Source organism: Tetrao urogallus, assembly GCF_951394365.1.
Source record: "Tetrao urogallus genome assembly, chromosome: 2".
Taxonomy (NCBI): Eukaryota; Metazoa; Chordata; class Aves; order Galliformes; family Phasianidae; genus Tetrao; species Tetrao urogallus.
This window is the reverse complement of record NC_136814.1, coordinates 30,236,549-30,256,628: the sequence shown is the minus strand read 5'-3', so window position 1 is coordinate 30,256,628 and position 20,080 is coordinate 30,236,549. Positions and strand designations below refer to the sequence as shown.

At 42.8% G+C, this 20,080-nt stretch overlaps 1 protein-coding gene across 1 annotated transcript; it reads left to right on the top strand.

Moving 5' to 3' along the window:
* Positions 1-817: 817 nt before the first annotated feature.
* On the top strand, positions 818-19,890 carry RSPH9 (radial spoke head component 9; the record flags this gene model as incomplete). Its single annotated transcript, XM_079532999.1, has 5 exons — positions 818-1,044; positions 1,218-1,380; positions 2,252-2,381; positions 2,951-3,097; positions 19,730-19,890. 5 exons carry the CDS (start codon positions 818-820, stop codon positions 19,888-19,890), a joined length of 828 nt encoding a protein of 275 aa, XP_079389125.1.
* Positions 19,891-20,080: the final 190 nt, after the last annotated feature.

Here is a 20,080-nt window from a genome sequence, read left to right as displayed (position 1 = left end):
GGATTTAGATATTTGTGTGTATACATATATTTATATAACATGCATATAAAATTTTAAACTTTCTTAAGACATCAAACAAGTTTTATTTGTCTAAGCTGCTGCATGACCTCATTATTTATTTACTGCAGTTTGTATTAAGCTGGCCTGCACGATTTGCATGGCGGGAGCTATTTCTTGAATGTCTGTCTGGGTGTGATTCAGCAAAATAGGCCCCCACACAGCGATACGAGCACTGTCATCTAGAAATGAGAGCATAAGCCACTGACTTACAGACGTACATGAGCTGAGTAAGGAGGTCAGTAAAAATGATGCTATGTAGTGAGATGCAGATGTATTTTCTGCTAATGTTCCCAACAGAAATGAGGGTATGGTGGTATCCCAGCTAAGGTGCAATGCAACTGAAACGTCCTCCAGTTTTCTGATGTACCTTTGTGTTCTGGCCTCTCGAAATGGAGGAACGGCACACCACCAAAGCAATCCTGACCACCCCTGCCATCATTCCTAATGCGCTGCTTGTCAGGATCCCCGGGTTGTGAACAGGGTTATGGTTACACGGGACCATACAGCCGGGAGTGGCACCGCAGCCACGCCTGCCTGCTTGCCGAGACCAGCGCAGGCTCCTAGACCCCACTTTCTCTCCGGTCGCGGCCTGCTCACTAAGGCTCCCCAGTGCCCGCCGCCATTTTCCACCAGCGTCGGCCACGCCGTTTCCATGGCAGCGGGGAGGAGTCGCTCAGGCTCCGTCTTTGATTGACGTTCACCGCCAGCGGAAGTCCCGCCCGAACGACGGTCGCCCGGCAACGGCGACGCGTTGGCAATGGAGGCGGCCGCGCTGCCCGCCGCGCTGCAGCTGGCGGCCAGCGGGGACACGGGGCTGAGCCTGGAGAATCGGGCGGCGCTGCAGGCCTCGCTGCTGCTCCTGCAGCGCGACTACCGCTTCGAGAGGGTCTGGTTCTGGGGCTGCATCCAGGGCGTGCGCGGCACCTACTACATCGCGCAGGGGCTGGGCCCCGACCTCGCTGCGCCTCGCAGCCGCCTCTACAGGTGCTCCGCAGGTGCTCGGAGGGGAGCGCGGGGAACGGGGAGGTCTGCGAGGCCCCGGGAGGCGGGATGGCGGCGTGGGGGACGAGGAGGCTCGGAATAAGGGGGCTGGGGTTGGGGAGCCTGGCCGTGCCCCGAGGGCTGCGCTCCGTGTCTCACGGGTCCGTGGCTGACAGCTTGAACTGCGCGGAGTGGAGCCTCCTGCCGCCGGCGACCGAGGAGATGGTGGAACAGGCCGAGCTGCTGAAGGGCCGCTTCCAGGGGGATCCGTCTTTTGAGTACGAGTACGCCGAGGTAAATGCAGAAGATGACGAAAATTTCCTGGATGAGGGTAAGGAGGTAAATACAGCAAAACGCTTCCCAGCTCTCTTTGCTGCAGTTGTATCCCTCGCACCAAACAGACTGCTCCTCATTTGTCATGAACAGCTGGTGGGTGACAGAAATGGCCTGATTCCACTCGTGTGTAATTGGCATTTGTGTCCCAGCTGACAAAATCTCCCACTGAGGGGCAGCTCTTTCCTCAGATCCTGTGTGCTTTTGGCTGGACACCACAGACTGCTACCCTAAAAGTTAGGAAAATGAGGATCTGTGGGAGTCTGTAGCTCCTATTTAGAGAGGCTGTTTCTGAGGCTGGTTTAGCATTAAACATGGAGATTGGTGGCCCTGCATGTGGCATGGGGGTTGGAGATTCATGATCCTTGAGATCCCTTCCAACCCTGGCCATTCTGTGATTCTGTGAGGCTTCTTCTTAGTTCTCAGAATGCTCCTTCCAAGATGTGTGCCCTCAGCAATCTCCCTATTCACATCAGGTGGAACATACAGTTTCCTGTTGTCTGAGAAATACTATTTCTCCTTTATGCTTTATTATGTGCAATTGGTACAGATCCTGAAGCATTATGCAGGAACTGCAGGTACCCATTCATACTAAGTATGATAAATAAGCTATTCAAGTAATTTATCTGAGAGGGAGGAATGGATGAATGAAAGGAGGGACAGTTAATTTTCTGGTGAGTCTAGACTGTTCTTAGCTAGCAAGATATCTTGTCATATCTTATGAAAATAATGTCTGATTTGTGATGATCCTCGTGGTGCCGTTGGGCTCCAAGCTGAATCTGTTTTGGTTTCTGTTGTCACATCAACTTTATTTTCAGAAACATCATCAAGGAAAGCCCTGCCTTTAAAATTTGCCTTCTTTTTTTTTTGTTTAAAGCTCACAATCAAGGAGGAGAATCGCCTTGTAGCTACGATAGAACAGATAGACAGAGCAGTTGGTATCATCCCCCGACGTGCACTTACGAAGACTCCTCTTGGGTCTGTGCATGAAAACAGAAGCTTTGAAGGTAAATTTTCATTGTCTGTATCAGGATCAGCTGTACTTTGATCATAAAGGCTGTAGAAGAAGATCAGTTTTTCTCTGTGTCTAGCTGATATTTTGATTTCAGCTTTATTTTTTTCCCTGGGTAAGATGAATAGGGAAGAGACAGACCAGTGCCACCCCTGCAATTGTGATTCACCTCATAGAGCAGTGAATAAAATCATTAATGTTCAGGTGTGCAATTCAACTGGAAGGTGGGAGTAGAATCTGAGTCAATAAACCTGTACTTTCATTTGTCCATGTATAGTTTATGTGGGTGCTTAGCAATTGCACCTGCACTGAATTCTCCATCTGCACAATGGGATGTAACAAATGGGCACAGAGTTGATCGTGACTCAGAGCCCATTACTTATCTGAGACCACAATTAACATGGTTTGCAATGCACTAGGGAGTCAACTGGAGAAAGCCTATGACTGTCCTGTCATAGGTTGCTGCAGAATGCTGCAGGCATTAGAGAAACAATGTGACAGTCTGTGATGCAATGTTCTGCAGCCCTGCACGCTGTATTAATGGTGAGGAATGGCTGTTTGCAGGTCTTTCCTTGACGGAGGCAAAAAAATTAAGTTCCTATTTCCATTTTACTGAGCCTGTTCACTTGAAGAATAAAACTCTGCTGGAAAAGGCTGACTTGGACCCATCCACTGACTTTCTGGACTCTCTGGAATATGATGTCCCACAAGGTAAAGACAGTAAAATCAGGAGATACAATGAAAGGGGAAGGTGGTCTGCATAGTCTGAGAAATACTGTGTAGATGAAGTGTGAGTTACAGTACAGTTGGTATGCTTAGAGGAAGCTCCTGTAATCTGTAAAGGAACATTATCTTTCCTAAATATTGCACTTAGTTCCTTCTTCAGGCAATTATAAACACTTGAAATAGTAAGAGTACCAGGGCTGTCACATCCTAACTACCGGTCGAATGACCAGCACTCCCCTGCTCTTGGCTTAGTGCTATGTCACCTCCTGACCTCAGTAAAGCCTGTGACAGAGATGTTCCTATGTGCGGAGATAACTCCACCTCTGACAGGGAATTCACATGGTAGGAAGTATTTCACACCTCCTGTCCCACCCAATATTGCTCTTCTTTTCTTTAGTGGGCTTTCATTAACACTAAGTTTATATCCTTGAGAGACTGGATCGAAAGTTTATTTTGATAAACTGTTAGAAATGCTGTACTAGGGTATAATCTGTCCTCCAGCAGGATTACAGAGTTTAGAAAGAAAAACATAGTCACATCACATCTCTACTCTTCTGGACAGCTGTTAAATATACATGTGCTGAAAACCTCATTCAGACATTCCTCTGGTGGGATCTTTCTCTGAAGAAGTGTTACCAGTTTGGATTTCTGTTACTGTTTTGCTTCTGGAGCAATAAATAGGACCTAGTTTCTCATTCAGAGTAAGAGTAAGTCTTCATATATCCCATGTGGTCTGCAGTTACATTCCTTGTTACTGTAGTACATTTTTAAGTACAGAACTGCTGAATGTCTGTAAACTGGGAGTGACTTGTTATTTGTTTCTAACTGCTTTTTGCTGATTTGATGCCTTTTTGGGCTGGGACAAGTACTTCTACATCCTCTGTCTAGAAAAGACTCTAGATTGAGTCACAATCAGACATTGTTTGCTATTTTATTTCTATCCCGGAGCAGCAGGGTAGGATAGTAACTGTCCTGTGCTAGACTGAATTGGCTGTAAGGACTGGCAATATATACATAATATATACATATATTAGTCCAATCTTTCCTTCTCAAAAAAAAAAAAAAAAAAAAAAAAGAATGGAGAATGAAAGTAGTGAGTTCCAGCCCGAATTCTGAACATTCTTTGACTGTTCAGACCATAAACAGTGTTGAAAGGAGAACTGTCCAACTTACTGGTAGTGTCCTTGCTGTAGTGTCATTTTTTAGAGGTATAGTCCTGAGATACTGTATGTTTTACACATACTGGCTCACTGAGTTGCCCCTTTTAGACTCCAAAAAGAATACTGCAAGTGGAGTTAGCTATTAGATACTTACTAAGAAAATCTTAGCTGCAGTTTCATATGGTAGTGCAGGTGCTGTTACTATTTACATTTTCCCCTCTTTCTTTTCCTAGGATTTGTGATAGGGGTGCTCCTTACTTTTGTGAGATTTGCAGGCACAAGGCCACTGCAGCAGTAGATGAATCTGTAGTGCTTTCTGTTTCCACTGGAAAATGGGCATTGAGGGTTAAGATCCTGAAGGCTAATTTGCATCAGAGAGCTGGGTTTAACTTCAGCTGTGATGAAGAATGGCAGCTTCTAAAGATCAGAGATCTCACAGTGCAGTTTCCCATCTAGTTAAAAGGACAAGGCAACTGGCAAGTCATGAAGACATGGAAATGGTGGTTTCGTGGAAGTCTTTAAATCAAATTTGACTTGTAGCTTTATTTACCCAGTGGCAGATGGAAAGTAAGGCTCAGCCACGTCATTGTCATGTTTGTCTTCTTGTGGCAACCTGAGGTTTGTATAAGCATGAACCTTTGCCCTCTTCCTGGGAGCCTGTCACTGTTAATGTGGTTCTCAGTCTCCTCAAAAAAGGTTACCTGTGAAAGACTACCTGAGCTCAAATGTAGCTGAGTGCTTCTTAATGGAAGAGTAGAAGATTCATCATAGTGCCTCTGCAGCTCTGGCTGTATTGTCCTGCTCTTTTTAGATTGAACCTGGGGATTGATGGGACGAGCTTGTCAGACTAAGGAAATAAGACAAGAACTGATTACAGGATCAGCAAAGCATATAGCTTCTCTAATTGCACTCTGTCATATGCAGATAGGAGCTCTGACGTTAATAAAAGATTAAGCCACCTCTTTAACAAGCATTCAGGTTGCCTGAAGTATTGGTTGCTTGCAAAAATGTAATGGAAAAGAAAAAGAACATGGGACAGACACAGGGTTTGCACTGATTTTTATCAGCACAGCTCTGCCAAGGTCTCTCATTCTTGGTCGCAATGCAAGCCTTTTGAACTCTGGTTCTTGGATCACTTTCTTCCAACTCTGCCAGTGCATGTTAGTCCTGACCTAGAGCAGACAATGCTTTTTCTATTTCTTGACATGTTGTTTGCAGCTCTGGCAAATCCCCACATTTTGATCTGAAGGTTTTTCCTGCCTTTTCTGGTGGGATCCGTTTCTTGAAAAGTTGTTATCAGAATCAAAGCAGGAGTTCCCAAATATTCCAGAATAGACTGTGACCTGAAACCAGAAATGTTTTTGCCCTCAGTGTATATATCTAAAAAGTAGACTAGTTGGTGAGTGACATCTTGGTGGTGTTCCCAACCTTTATTGGCTAGAATTCCAGTAGTCTCTTAAAACACCAAAAGAACAGGACTGAGGGATGAAAGGCTGATTTTTCCCTGTCTAAAAGTAACAACTCTGTTGGAACAGTTTTCTTTATTAATTGGAGACTGAGCATCTGTGACAGATGTCAAGGAGGTAACTGTCATAAAATGTATGGCGTGTCATTTTGGAGAGCAGAGGTGTCTTACAGAATGGAAGGTTGGAGGCAGAGAGAAGATTTTATATGACAGCTGAGAGGTGGGAAGAAAGGAAGTTAAATCCAGATTGAATAAAGGATGCAATGATAAAAGCAAAGAGTTTAGTGCAAGACTGCAACAACTGGAGTTTTATAACAAAACTGTCCGCCACCCTTATCTTTATTAGTAATATCTCTGGTGATTGCAGGTTCCAGATTCTGTCTGTGTATCTATGTGGTTATCAGTGTACTTAAAGAGTTCAGAATATGTTGCTGGTCCTCTCCTGATCATATTGTGAGTCTGTCTGTCTGGTTTTCTGGTATCTCAGCTCCCTGAGGCAAGTGACTGTGTGACTTAGTTTTTATTTAAAAAAATTAAAAAATATATAATAATTTATATATACATATATATATATAAATGGAGAGAAAAGTGGGAGAATGTGAACACTACCATCCTAAAAGCAAATTCAGTCTGCTTCCCCCCTTTAAGATTTCCTGTTCTTTAAGCAAAAATCGTGAATTTGAGTGGCCTGACTCAGGATTTTTGAACATGGAGGGACTGTGATACTGATCTTCTGTCACCACAGTATCAGATCATGCAATGCTTCATTTTGATCCAAATGGCCAGCTGGCCAAAATGTTGCATGCTGGGATCTGTAGGTTTTGCTGGCCATATGTCTGCATTAAAGATAAGCTTGTTTGCTCTAGTCTAAGCAGAGAATCTGCTTAAATTTATGCACAATTAGATGTAGCCTTTGAGCTGCTGGCACACTGCCAGCATGGTCTTTTCTATTGCAGGGAGTTCAGCAGCCTGGGCAATAGCATTTCAGGAACTAGAGTTATGGCAGTTTTACATATGCTTGTAAGTAATATAATAGCAAAGCAAACAGCAGTAATTTCTAGCATGCCTACAGCATTTTCACTTGACCTAATGTTGTGTAGCAATGAAACAGTAGTCAATTGTCACGCGCTGGCGTGGTGGGGAAAGTGAAAGAGGAAGGATGATTTACTGTGATCATGCTACTTGCTCAGGCGGTGCTACATTCTGTATGGAGGTAGGAAAAGGATGGGATAAAGCCCAAGGTACTAGCATTGAATGGAAAGCTGGGGAGGAAGTAAAATAGGGGACAGAGAATTGAGTTCTTAGACACTTTTGAACTGCTCTTCAGGAAAAAAAAATAAGTTGACTTTGAAGGTTTGTGACAGATTACCAACTCAGAACACTTTGAAATGGAAATAAGGAAGACCAACAGGGCACTGTTAAACACTGATGCAGAAGGGAACTATGTCAGAGGAGAGAAAAAGGGGAGAAAAAAAAGTAGATACAAAAAATAAGTTGAAATAGAGTTTCTTCGAGAAGAGTTTATTAGAAAGTTGTGACTTCCAGTCAAGAAATAGCAACTTTTGGCAGTAGGCCTACCCAATTCACTGGTAATTGGTGATGTAAAAAGAAGAATTAGAATTGAAAAACAGTATAAAAGGAAATGCAGAAAGGTGGGAACAATTAATGATTTATATAAGTGGAATTTATGACGAGTAGAAAATGACAGAAGAAACCAGAAGAATAACCTGGAGTAATCCATAGCTGTCTAGTTTGAAAACTGTAGGAAGGAATTTTTCGAGTATATTGAGAGGAAAGAAAACAGAATAACAGTAGTGGTATCTTTCATTACATGGTGATGGTAAAATGGCTGATAAGAATGTGGAAGAACAGAAATGCTCAACAGTTTTTTTTTGTGTGTGTGTGTTTGTATTTAGATTGAAACAAAAAATATGGACTTGTATCAAATGAAGACAATCAAATACCATTTCAGACAGTTTTCTGACTAAGGGAGAAGATAATTAGGTAACCTTTACTGTGGGCCAAAAAACAGGAAAATGGCAGAGCCAAGTGAGTTACTCCTGAACGTATTATCTCAGCAGGCTTCTGGCATAATTCTGATGCTAACCTTTAATTAATTCCAGCACTGCATACATACTCCCTAAACTGCTTTTGATTTGGTTGTGATTCAGAAATCACTGAATGGGTGTGTTCCTGGCAGAGAACAGAAGGGGCTTCAGCTGGGACCAGTGTCAGTGCTGATATTCTTCAGCGTATGGGCTGGAAATGTGGGACTGCTGGAGAGATGAGTAATGACAAAGGTGGGACAGTTACAGTGACCTGGCAAAACCGGCTTACTACAATGAAGTATATGTTGATGTAGCTAACTACAAAATCATATATCCAGGAGCAGGAAGCACAAGTCAGACTTTGAGAATTGTATTTGAGAAGCTGTAGCTCTGAGGAGAAATCCAAGCACAACCTGCTAAACGTGAGCTCCCAGTCTGATGTTGAGACCTGAAAGGCTAATATGATCTGCAGATGTATAAACAAGGGTGTAGCAAATAGGAACTGGGAGGTGACTTTACTTTTGCTAGATTACTGGTGGGATCAGGACTGTATTATTGCACATTGCAAAACTGGAGAGGCTGCAGAAAAGAGCCACAGAATGATTCAGGGGCTGGTGAGAGACATAAACAATTCAGTCTGTTTATCTCACAGAAAAGAACATGAGAATGACTGTGTTACACTGCATAAATATTCAATGGATTTTAAGTATTGGTACTGAATTCTATTTAGTACAGCAGAGAAAACCATAACAGGAACCAGCAGCTGGGAATTATAGCCAAGAAAAAAAAAATTGAAAGGAAAAATTTGGTAAAAATCTAACCAGTGAGATGGTTACCTGCTAGCAAGATGTGTCCTAGCTAAATGAAAATGTAAGTTACTAGTCCCAGATGTGATAACTGAGTTCAATTTGATGGCCAGTGGTATGTAAGTGTCCAAAACAGATGATTTCCTGGCATGCCTGGCTGTAAATGTGATGACAGCTATGGAGAACTGTGTTTGGCTTTTTCAATGCCAGTGTCAGGGACACATGGGTGACAGTAGGTTCTTGAGACGGTGACCCTAAGCACAGGACTCTGAATACATCTGGCTTTGCTTCCTGAACTATGTGCACTTAAAAGAATATTGAGGTGATTCCCCATTTATCACTGTCCATCATGGAAGGTGAACCGAGGAGCTGAGACTTCCTCAGATGTAGTTGCTGACTCCAATGCAGGAAGAGGTTTTATAGCATTGTTCTAAAAAGGTAAATAATGGCAGAATGGATCATAGCGAGCCATATCTGCTCCGTGCTTCAAGCTAGAGGAGGGGGAGAATTGCCTGGAAAACATATTTAATTTCTTCACCCAACAGTGTGCTGTTTTTGGAGTGTTCCTCGTAGACCATTACAGACAAAGTGATTTGTGACTATTTCCTTGACTGAATACTTCGGGCACTAGCCTTTCTGTAAACTTCCTTAACAGTAGCCTGGGTTAGAACACTAACCTTCTGTCCTCTGAGCTTCATTAGCACGCTCTTTATCGGTTTAGCAAAACTGATAGGGCATAATGGGCCCTTGAAGATGGAGAGGTTGTGTTTTTAAGTGAGGGAGAATTTCTTTTGACCACTCTTAAGGGCCATTTTGGTAGCTTCATTTTGGCTGTCCCAAAAAGCCCAGATGCTGGGCAAAAGAGGTCCAGGAGACATGAACCTGCTTTATCTCCATGCATTAACAGAGCTAATTAACTCCCTTTTGGACCATCCCCCTCAGGCGATTAATCCCCTATCAGCCTCTGTCTCCAGCCATTCGAAGAGTCTGTGTCTGCAGAGGTATTTACAACCCCAGCTAGCCAGCAGAGAGCAAGTCGGCCTGTTATCAGGGCTCTAAGACAAATGGCTGCCTATCTCCCCAGTGGCCTTGCAAAATCCAGCAAAGTGCTGCGCTGTGCTGGCCACCTACTTTCACCCAGCCTCCCTTCTCCGCTAACATTTCACAGATGTGACCTGAGCCCTCCCCTTTCATTGCTTAACAATAAGCAGCACCTCCCCAGCTCTGTGAAAGCTGAGAGCAAGAGCACTTTACTTCTTAGCTTGCCAAGAGCCACACGGGGACAAGGCTTTTCAAACTGTCTCACTGAAATCCAAACGAAAAGACCCATAGTGAATGAGAAGCACTATGCTGCACGTTAGCAAGGCAAAAAAAGAGGTAGCCAAAATGTAAACCGAAATACTAAGTGTGGCTCCCAGCTATCCTTGTTCCTGTTTAGGAGATGTGATCCTTAGGCTCGGTGAATCTGTGAAACTGGGCAGTGGTGTTGTTTGGAGTTACCTGATATATATACAAATGGTGTTGACGAACAAGCTTTATAACACACTGGTACAGATGGAGTATAATAGATGAGTGTGGATTAGAACTGCTGGTGATTTTCAGATGTAGGAGCAGAACTGAATAGCTGGTTTACTGAGTTATTAATTAAATCATGGTTTTTATTTTTGCTAGTACCTGGATTTCTCTGTTAAAGCTGAAGTCAGCCATCCCTAGAAATAATTCTAGGGTAGCTGTAGACGTTATGCTCCAGCAGGGTGCACTATGGTGCCGGCATTGTCAGTGTTGAGCCGGAAAGAAAACCATGGGAAAGTAAAATGAGAAAGAAAAGCACCAAGAAGAGGATCAGAATGGGGAGAGGGTAAAGCCTAAAAACATACCGAACTGTATATGAAGAAGAGACCCTGTCTCATCCAAAAAAAAAGCATTCTGAGTATCGTCAACAACCAGAGGTGTGCAGTGGACATGCATAAATACATAAGCATGTTTCTTGCCTCATCCAAAAGTAGAGACATTGATCATTTTTGCTAGTAATGTATGGTCTGGGAAGCCTTCAGTGATTACTAAAACCACTCCCACAGTGACCCAGGAAAGTTACCTGGGAGCAAAGCAAGACACTGTCCTTCCCTAAAGGTGGGGTGCTGCCAGCTCAGGAGTTCAGTATCAGTCTGAAACCTCTCATGTGGCAGCACAGCAGGATTCCAGAGCCAGCTACTATTATATCTTTAGGTTGTCTGTCAATGATCTGCCTTGATTTCTGGAAAGCAGTCTGTTTTCTTTTGGGTTTATGTCTACTGGTAATAAAGCAGTGCATTCACTACTTTTGGGTCCTAGGTCTGTATCACTTCAGGGGTCTTGTTTAGTCAGAGGCCTTGAGTGAGTTTATACTGGATCAGGGCTGACCATCAACTGTGCTGTGGTGAAGTCTTTCACTCTCCTGTGCTGCGGTGAAATAATGAGGACAGAAGCACGGTCTTTATAGCAACTTTCCAGGGATTGTATTTTAAGTCTGTTCCTCCTCAGTAAAAGAAAACATTGCCCACCCTGTTTCTATTTCAGTTCTTGGTTCGCTGGATGTGAAAAGGAGATGAACTTCTTACTGAACTGAAGGAGGAAAAGGCTGCTAAAGCCTCTGAACCAGTAGCTGTATTTTGAGCACTGCACCAGTCAGCCTTGAACTAAACCATTTTTTTTCTAGATAATGATGAAAAATTACACGAAGGGGGAATCCTAGGATGGTCCATTTGTCACTGGATGTCAGAATGAGCCCTAAGCAGGTCAGCTTTTGCTCGGAGCGATCTATTTCTGAAGGGGCTCCACATAAGGAATGGCAGTTCCTACCTCTGCACTGGCTGACACTGGTGCCAGCATTGCATATGGCTTTCCTCTGCTGTTTGCTGCTCCTTTGGCTGCAAGAACTTCTGCAGGAAGAGAGTCAATAGACATTGTCTGGCTTTGCTATAAACAAATATCACATGGATTAGAATTCTGCATGCTGAAGAGGTGTGTAGCTGTGTGTTGATGGAAAAGGATGAGGGACAGTTGATCTTTAGGTATATGTACAACAGTGGTAGCGTGCATGTGTTTCTAAGCTACTATAGGTACTAAAAGATGCTCGGCCATCTTTAGTGTTCAGAATTAGCTCTAATATTAACACAAATATCCTGTGCTGTGGACAGTCTTCTCAGAAATTCTTCAGGTAATTTGGGCCAGAATTCATATCTAGCCTAGTGTGAAAACATCCACTGTCCATTACCTGTGCCATCTGTTCTTCATCCGGAATCGTTTTAACTAGACATGCTAACTTGATGATGAGGTAAGAAGTACAGCTTGGGGACTGACAGGATTTGTAGTTTTGCCTCTCCTTCAGGACAGTGAATTGGATGTGCTCTAAGCATTCAGTGGATTCTGAATCCCAGCATTTAGTGCTTTGTGTTCTCTCAGAATTCAGAGATCAATGTGAGGTTCTTTGCCCCTAATCCAGCCCCTGTTCATCATTATCACCTTCTCAAAGTGGCCAGTGCTTTGTTATCAGGAGAGGCAAGATCTTACAAGGTGGTCATAATCTCCTCTGAGAGTCAGACAGATATTCTCCTTTGGGTAAGAAAGTGACAGTGACCGAAGGCTCTAGGGGAAGATGGCTAGAACAAAGCTGTCCATTGCATCCTTTCATCAAACTGTTAATCTTTCTTTCAAAGACATCACATTTGTTTGGTGACAAAAGCCCCAAAGAAGCTGTATTGAGCCTGAAATCCTGTAGCAAGATTTAGAGGAAGCGTCTTTCATTCAGAGAGGGGAGGAGCAAAAGACTCCTTCTTTTTCTTCCTCCTAACCAATGGGCTCACAGAAGTCCACGAAGGTGACGGATTAATGCAGGGGCTCCCCAGGTAGATGCTACGTGACTCCTGGCACGCTCCAAAAACGTTTCCACAGCGACCAGCTGAACAAGATATATGGTGTGTGACGGGATCCAGCGTAAACCTGTGCTGTGGAAGGAGAGTGCTTTGCTGCTCTGAGATATTTCTAAATTTACTGCCAAAGACTTGAGATACAGTGATCTGTATTTCAGTTGTCAGAATCCTAACAGAAGGGATTTGAATTAGTTTTTCCTGCTCCTTAGAAGTTTTGATTGTATATTGTCTTCCTGTTTCCTCTAGTGTACGGTTCGTTCCAAATCTATTCTGGATGCTTTTAAATCTACATCTTTTTCTAAACATCAAAATTGTAAGAAAAAAAAAACCAAAACTGGTAGCAGAAAAGGATTCTAGTTCTGTTCTAATTATCAAATGGATTTAGAACTAATGGGCAAAATAAGGGCACTAAAAAGGAGGCTGTAATTAGGTGTGCAGTGCTTCTGTGTTAGCTTTTTCAGTGCTTACCATCCTTTGCTTCTCATTTATGTGTGTACTGTCCCTTCTTTTCTGTCAGTGTTGCTGGCTGAGAAGCCAGGTTCCACCTGGAAAAAAAACTTTTTTTTACTACACTATTTTGCAGCCAGATTGTTTCCCTGACCTGCTTCACTGAGCAGTAAATAAAATGCTTTTGCAGTCTTTATGATGGAAGGGGTTATGAAGGTGGGAATAAAGGTTTGAGGGCAGAGGTAGCTTCAGCTGAATTAAGCAGCACTGCTGTCAGATGTCTAGGTATGGCCAAATTTCACCCTATATAAGGCACCTGAATACTGGGAGCCTGGGACAAAGCTGCAACCTCTGAATCCCCCTTGTCAGCAGGAAGAGGTACTTCGTGTGTAACCAAAAGGCTTAGGTCTATCTTAATCATTTGTGCTGCATTGGTGTTCCAAGTGGGGAAGGGTAATGAAGAGAAAAAGTCTACGGAGTAAGATCATTTTCCTTTGAGGTTTGGGAATGGTTGTATTTGTGTGTCAAAGATGTGGCAGCCATTAGGATGATGCAGCAGCCTCCTGGCAGTGTTTGACTGTTTCTAAGCTCCGCTTTTCTGGCTCTGGTAGCTTTTTAAAATAGTTGTGAATGTGCAACCAGTCTGTGTTTCTATTTAATTATTATTAAATAGTTACATGGGGAACTGGAAATATTGACAGCAGTGTTAACATATGGGGTGCAGGTGGTGTGTCAAGCAAATGAAAGATTTAGTTTGCAGCCAGTAAGTGGCATGGAGTTTGTGCCCCACATAGTGCTTGTATGTGTCTTTATGCTGTTAGGCTGTGCGTGAAACGTCTGTGTGGGGAAACTTGTTGAGAGCCAGAGGACAGTGACCTTTCCTTACAGCTGCTCCGCTTTGCAATGAAACTTTGTTCCCTACAGACAGCAAATTAGAGGTAGGAAGCTCTTCCCAGCGTAGGATTTTCAGTTGGAGGGAAATAGAAGCTAAATCCTGTAGTTGTAGCATAACTTTGTGAGAGTTAAGTGCCTAGGGTCACACAGCCAACCTGCAGCTGCTTTTGCCAAGGGAAATTGTTACGTTCCCCTTCTCTAAGTGTTATTATTTGTCCAGTAACCCAGTACTCAGTACTTCACCCTCTCTCAAGATTGACTGTGGCAAGATACATTATAACCTGCTCTCGCAGCAGTGTATAGTGGGAAGTGTGGCCACGGTGTAGCTGCTTTTCCCTTGAGACCTTTTCTTCTTTGAAGAATTGATAATGTCAGTTTTACAACCCAGTGTGAGCTTTCACTACACGGAATCCCGTGTCAGGCTGTCTAGCTTTTAGAGCTGTTTCTTCTCAAGCCTACTCTGAAATGAGGCACTGCTGAGTCACCTCCAAAGCAGCAAAGTTATGAGAGGTCATACTGAAAGTGGACCAGTTACAGCAGGAAAGTTCTTCTGCAAACAGGCCTCTTAAAAGGCTTTTATTTAAAAGCTGATGCTTCGTGCACCCTCTTGCCTCTGAATTAAAAGGTTCAGCCCGTAGCTGAGACAGACATGGGGGATGAGACAGGGATTTCTATTGGCGACTGCAAAGGAAGAAGAAGCTGAGAAGGAGGTTGATTTTTGAAATTCAGCCCTGGTGTCCTGGCAGCTGTTGAAGGGCCATAAAAAAGGCAGTGGTTTAACACTGGGTGAGCATCAGGATCTTCAAAGCACTTTCTTGTTTGGGAAAGATGTGAGGAACTCCTCAGAATTCCTGCCTGTGTTTGGAGGGGTGGAGGCTGTAGCCTGCTCCGAAGGGGGAATAGGAAGCTCCAGATCTTCTTCCAGCAGATATTTTTCCCATGCTCTTTCCTCCCACACAGCAGCTCCCTCCCTTCCCTTCTGGAGCAGCAGCAGGCAATAGTTTCAGAACAGTGTTTGGCTGTCTCAGATTTGCAGGGTGCAGCTTAAGAACTAACTTGCTGTTTTGAAAGAATATATTTTGAAGAACAGAAACCTTACTAGAACAGTGCTGCTGTGAAAAAATCTCTAGTGTGAGAGCAATGGCCTCTAGGAGTTCCCTGCACCTCATCAGGCTTTGCATCATAAGTGAAGTTAACTCTGCTGCTTAGTTTAGGGACAGGCTGCACCCTCACACCCAGATGCTATTTAAAGGCAGTATTTAACTCTAAATATAAGTATTTAACTTATATTTAGAGTATTTAACTCTAGGAAAGCCACTTCTTACTTGCAGTCTATTAGTTCTAGTTGTATTCCCTCCAATGCAAATAAAAACTCCATATTTAATTTTTTTTTTTTAATTCCTAACAACTTCCATCTAGATGTCTTGGTATGCCATAGAGATTGATGTTCTGAGCTTCCCAGTCTCACATTAGGAAACAGTTTGCCTGAAACGGGGTAATAATATGCCAGTGTTAGAAAGGATTTGAACCCTGCATCCCACTTCATTATATTAATGCAGACCTACACCTACCTATGTAATGATTTTACTCAGTAAATGGTAAGAACCACTGATTATAGCAGGGAAGCTTAAAAAAAGAAAGAAGATAAATGAAGCATATAATTTTCATAATTCCCCTGATTCTTTTTAATACCATGCTACTGAATGCATTTCAAAAGTTTTCCCTTGAAGGAGAAAAAAGGAGTATTCATTTTAAGCTATTATTTTATACTGTTCATTAGCTATTGATTAAAAGTTTTAGAGTGATTTATGACATCATTATTTAGAACTCCTACAAGAAAAGTAGTCCTGACAAAGCATCATGTTCAAAGATTGATTATGAGATTGGAGCTGTGATGGAAGAGAATGCAATTGTCTTGGATCTTTCATGGAGAACGACTCCATCCCTTTTGAGTTCAAATATCTTTGTTTTCTAGACTCTTTCTTTGAATGCAGCTAACATGGTGTGGTATGGAAAAAATCAGTACTGAGATACCAGACTGCAATTCAACTAACATTTAGAGAAAAGGTCCAAAAAAAGAATGCAGGTTCCAGAATTTGATTGTGATGTCTTCTTGGAAGGCAACAGTTTCTGAATGAGTTTTGTGCACTGTAGAAGTCCAGTCTGGAAAAATATACTGAACAGCTGCAATAGAGAAATCTCCCAGTGATCTGCTTAGTAAAAGGTGGAAGGTGGCATTGCTGCTACTGTTTGGCTCTGTAGAATAAATATTAGCTCAATGACTGGTCATCATCGTGGCTGAAAACAGGATCTGAGTGCAGATGGCATTAGAGCTTCAGGCCTTTACTTCTCATTCTTTCAGTATGTTGCAGTAGTCTAGCTGGGATTGCCTCAAGTATGCTGCTTGCTTTGCACAGATCCTCATTTCAGGAAGACTTGCGCAGCATCAGTAAAACTTTATTGCCCATATTTGCATAGAACTAGATGCAGAATCAGGGATCAGAGAAAAGCTGTGAAGTATAACTATTCCCTAAAGGTCATGTATTTATGAAATGACAAATCTGAGTCCTTTGAGAGATTGCGGCTTGATGGTAGGAAAATGAAGCAGTTGTCCATCACAACCTTCAGAGATCTAGCATAAAAGTGTATGAAGCTGTCATCCATTACATCTATCCATTTCTGCCAGGTCTGAAGGTGTATAGGAAGTTCCTTTGATCAGCAGAGTTAATTGTTGAATACTCCAGGGAGATTGATAAGCCTGTGTGACACTGGATACACGTTCTGAGGAGATCAAGGATTCATGTACTGTATTTCCCCTGAGCACAGATAAATGGATTTAATCAAGCAGAACTTGATTTACTATATCTTCTCTGTGAATTTGTCCAACAAAAAGCCTGAATCCAAATGTAGGAACTGAGAGCATTAGCATCCCTGTCTTCCCTCTCACCTTCCCCACTTGTCATGCTCCAGGCATTTCTTTTTGTTCTTGACTACAAATAGTTTGGGGCGAAGCATTCATCTGTGTACATGAACACATATACACATATACATAAGCTATCACATGTACTGAAGGTGCTGGATGCTTCCATTATACTGGGAGGCATTAGCAAACTAGATGATCCCTAAGGGCTTTCACCATTCAGCAAGGCAAGATACAGTCCTATCCTTGCCAGACTTGCTTCTTGGAGGATTGGTTCAGAGTCAAAGACAATGGGAGTTCTCCATTCCATAGCCAGAGAAAGTCTTTCAACAGTTTACAGTCCTCCCTACAAGCCTCTACGTAAAGCTGCAGCAAGAACCACCAGTATCTAGATGGAGGGCTGCAGATCTTTTCTGCAGGCTGAATCTGCAAAAACTCTGCACTGAAAGGAAAGTCAGTTCAGTGTTCCATGGAGAAATTGAAAGTTATTTGTCACAATTACATTCAGATCTGTTTTCCACTTATCCAACACCCTCAAATGTAGTCTAGCTAGCGCTGACAGCAAATGCTGAAAACTTCAGAAGAAAAGTTCAAGAAATTGTTTGAAAGATTCTGCTTTGACAGCAGATGGCTGTAGTACTTCAGTCATGGGCTTCAGTCACTGGATGATCTGCCTTGTTCTGGAAGTGTTTTTCACCTGGGCTTCCACATCATTCAAGTAGTGAAGTTGCTTAGGTACCTGTGGATTTTGTAGGAGACTCAGTCAGTCATAATGTGTAATCTCGGTGGCTGAACCATAGTGTGTGCATTTATTCCAGCTATGACAAAGATCCATTCCAGTTTGTTTCCCTATGACTGACACTGGAGAGGCTGCATGGGAGATTTGGGGTTATCTTGTATGAAACAACTGTTTGTAGAGACACTAATTCATGTTTTAAGTAAGACCTGCACAATAATTCTTCCACAGTGTAGTAACTTGCAGAGATGCCACACACCTGTACTGATCCTGCCCTGTATTGAATAGTGAGTGCTTTGCTTTATGGCGATTCCAGTTGTTTGTCTGTAGCGTAAACAAGGAACTGAGTCAGAAGTAAACTCTTCAGTGCAAAAATCTCCCAAGTCTTTAAAGACTGTTAATATCTTCTTTGTACTTCCACACAGTTAGTTTATCAGAAAGTTCACTGGCTGTCACAGAAGGTGAAGGGGTACTTGTGGTTCATTTGATTCCATGTCTGCACGTAACTAAACACGGTACTTGAAAGGATACCAGGTCAAAGATCACACAGGAATTATGTTGTGCATATTACGATATAACATACCTGTGGAACTTCCTACTGAAAGACAGGGAAAAGTCTTGTCCAAGAAACTTCTGAAAAGAACAGAAATATGAAGAGGACAGGTATCAGGTGCTTGGAACAACTCATGACACCTGGTCTTACAGGATTTTGAATTGTGTTATTCCTTTGTCATTCTGCAGACATCATATATACATTTGCTTTCAACATCCCTGGTCATGTTCCTCCTCCTTCAAGAAATCAACTGTTGTGTAAGAGACTACATGTACTGTAAATGTGCAAAAGACTGAAGACATGCAAACACTGAGTGCCCAGCTAGCTGCTGCTTTTTGACTGCCAGGCAAGACAAACAGCATGTACTTTCTGCATTTGCTGGCAGACCACATACATAGCTTCAGGAGTTGCAGTCAAGCCCTGGATTCCTAGACCATATATCAGGGAGACCTCTTGTAGGATCTTGTGATGTTTAAGCCCCTCAGCTCTCCATCAGATGCAATTGGCCAAGAGTCGGAAGTTACTGTGAGAGGGAGGATTGGCAGCTGGCAGCAATCACAGAAATCCTTTTCCAAGCTAACCATGACAAGAGTAAGCATGAGTCATAGTATAAACTGAAGACCCCAGAATTATCTACACTATGGGCTTTCTGCTTACTCCTGAGTTGGCAATTTTTAGCTCCCCATTTGGTCTCAGCACTTGACTCTAGGCAGTAGTGTACAGACAGCTCTGACTTTTTTTTTTTTAAATTTTTTTTTATTTGGGTCTGCTGCTTCTGCTTTTAAGTGTTGATTCAGCAGGAATCTTCTTCCCTATATTGCAGCATCTAGGCATTTGGCACTGAAGATGTTACTTTCTTCTCCAGGAAGCTTCTTAACCCAGCACTGAATCCAAATTGGTGCTCTAGCCCCTTTCCCTCTGGCATTGTTCCTAGGCTGTTGTGTCAAACACAAAACAATATTCAGTGGCTCAGAGCTCCTTGCATCCAGGAGAAATTGCATTTTCACACTTTCCTCTGCAAAGCCAAGGCAAAATTATTGCCAAAACTAATTTCTTTGCCCCTACTACGCACGTCCTTGTCAACGATGAAACCAAAAAAGAGTGAAGAGAATTAACGTTTTCTGTAAATTTCTGAGATAGGAAGCATCCTGCTTTTAGCTTTCTTTTCTTCCTCTTTATCAGTTCCTGTCTTCCCTGAAGTGCCGCCTTCTTCCCACTACTAATGCTACGAGTCTGAGAAGAAATTTCATACCTGGGCAAATATTCACAGGATTGCCATTCAGCTAGTAGCTGGACCAAATAGGTAGCAGGGCTTGCTAAAGTAACTGCTGCCCATTCAGCAGTAGCCAAGCAGCAGCCTCTCCTAGAGATAAAATATACTAATCTGGAGCTCCAGGGGATCCTTCCTGTGATCCATGTGACACTACTGTTAGGGCTGTAGGATTGTGCGAGTGCAAAACCAGACACCTGGAAATAAATGCAGCCAGTAATGCAGAACTGCCAAAAGAAGAAAGGACACTGAGGTTTTTGGTCTGATTTTCCTCTTTTTGGGTGCTAGGAACTCCAATATATTGATGCAGCCTTGTGTACTGTTTAATAGTTGGGCAGTCCTTCTCTCCCTTGCCCCAGGAATTCAGTCTCTCTTATTTGCAGTGACACGTTAGCTATGCTCCCTTACAGGCTCCTGGACTGTCCAGCTTGAGAAGGGATGCACTGTGGTGGTGTTGAGAAGTCTGCTGTGGCTTGGACTGACATTCTACCATGTCCCAAAGACCAAGCAATATGGCTACATCTACTGTGGCACTGGTGAGAAGAACTTAGATCTGCCTTTCATGCTGTGAAACACTTCTCTGGGATGATCACTCAAAAATATTTAGAATTTATATTTGGGAGATTTATAGCTTATTCTAATAAACGCGGGAAACCTCTGCACTGTGAGCTGGATTGTTTTGCGCCTTGATTTTTTTTCCTAGGACTTCACAGCATGAATCCTCACCTCCTGATTAAATACCCTGTAATATGTCACGACAG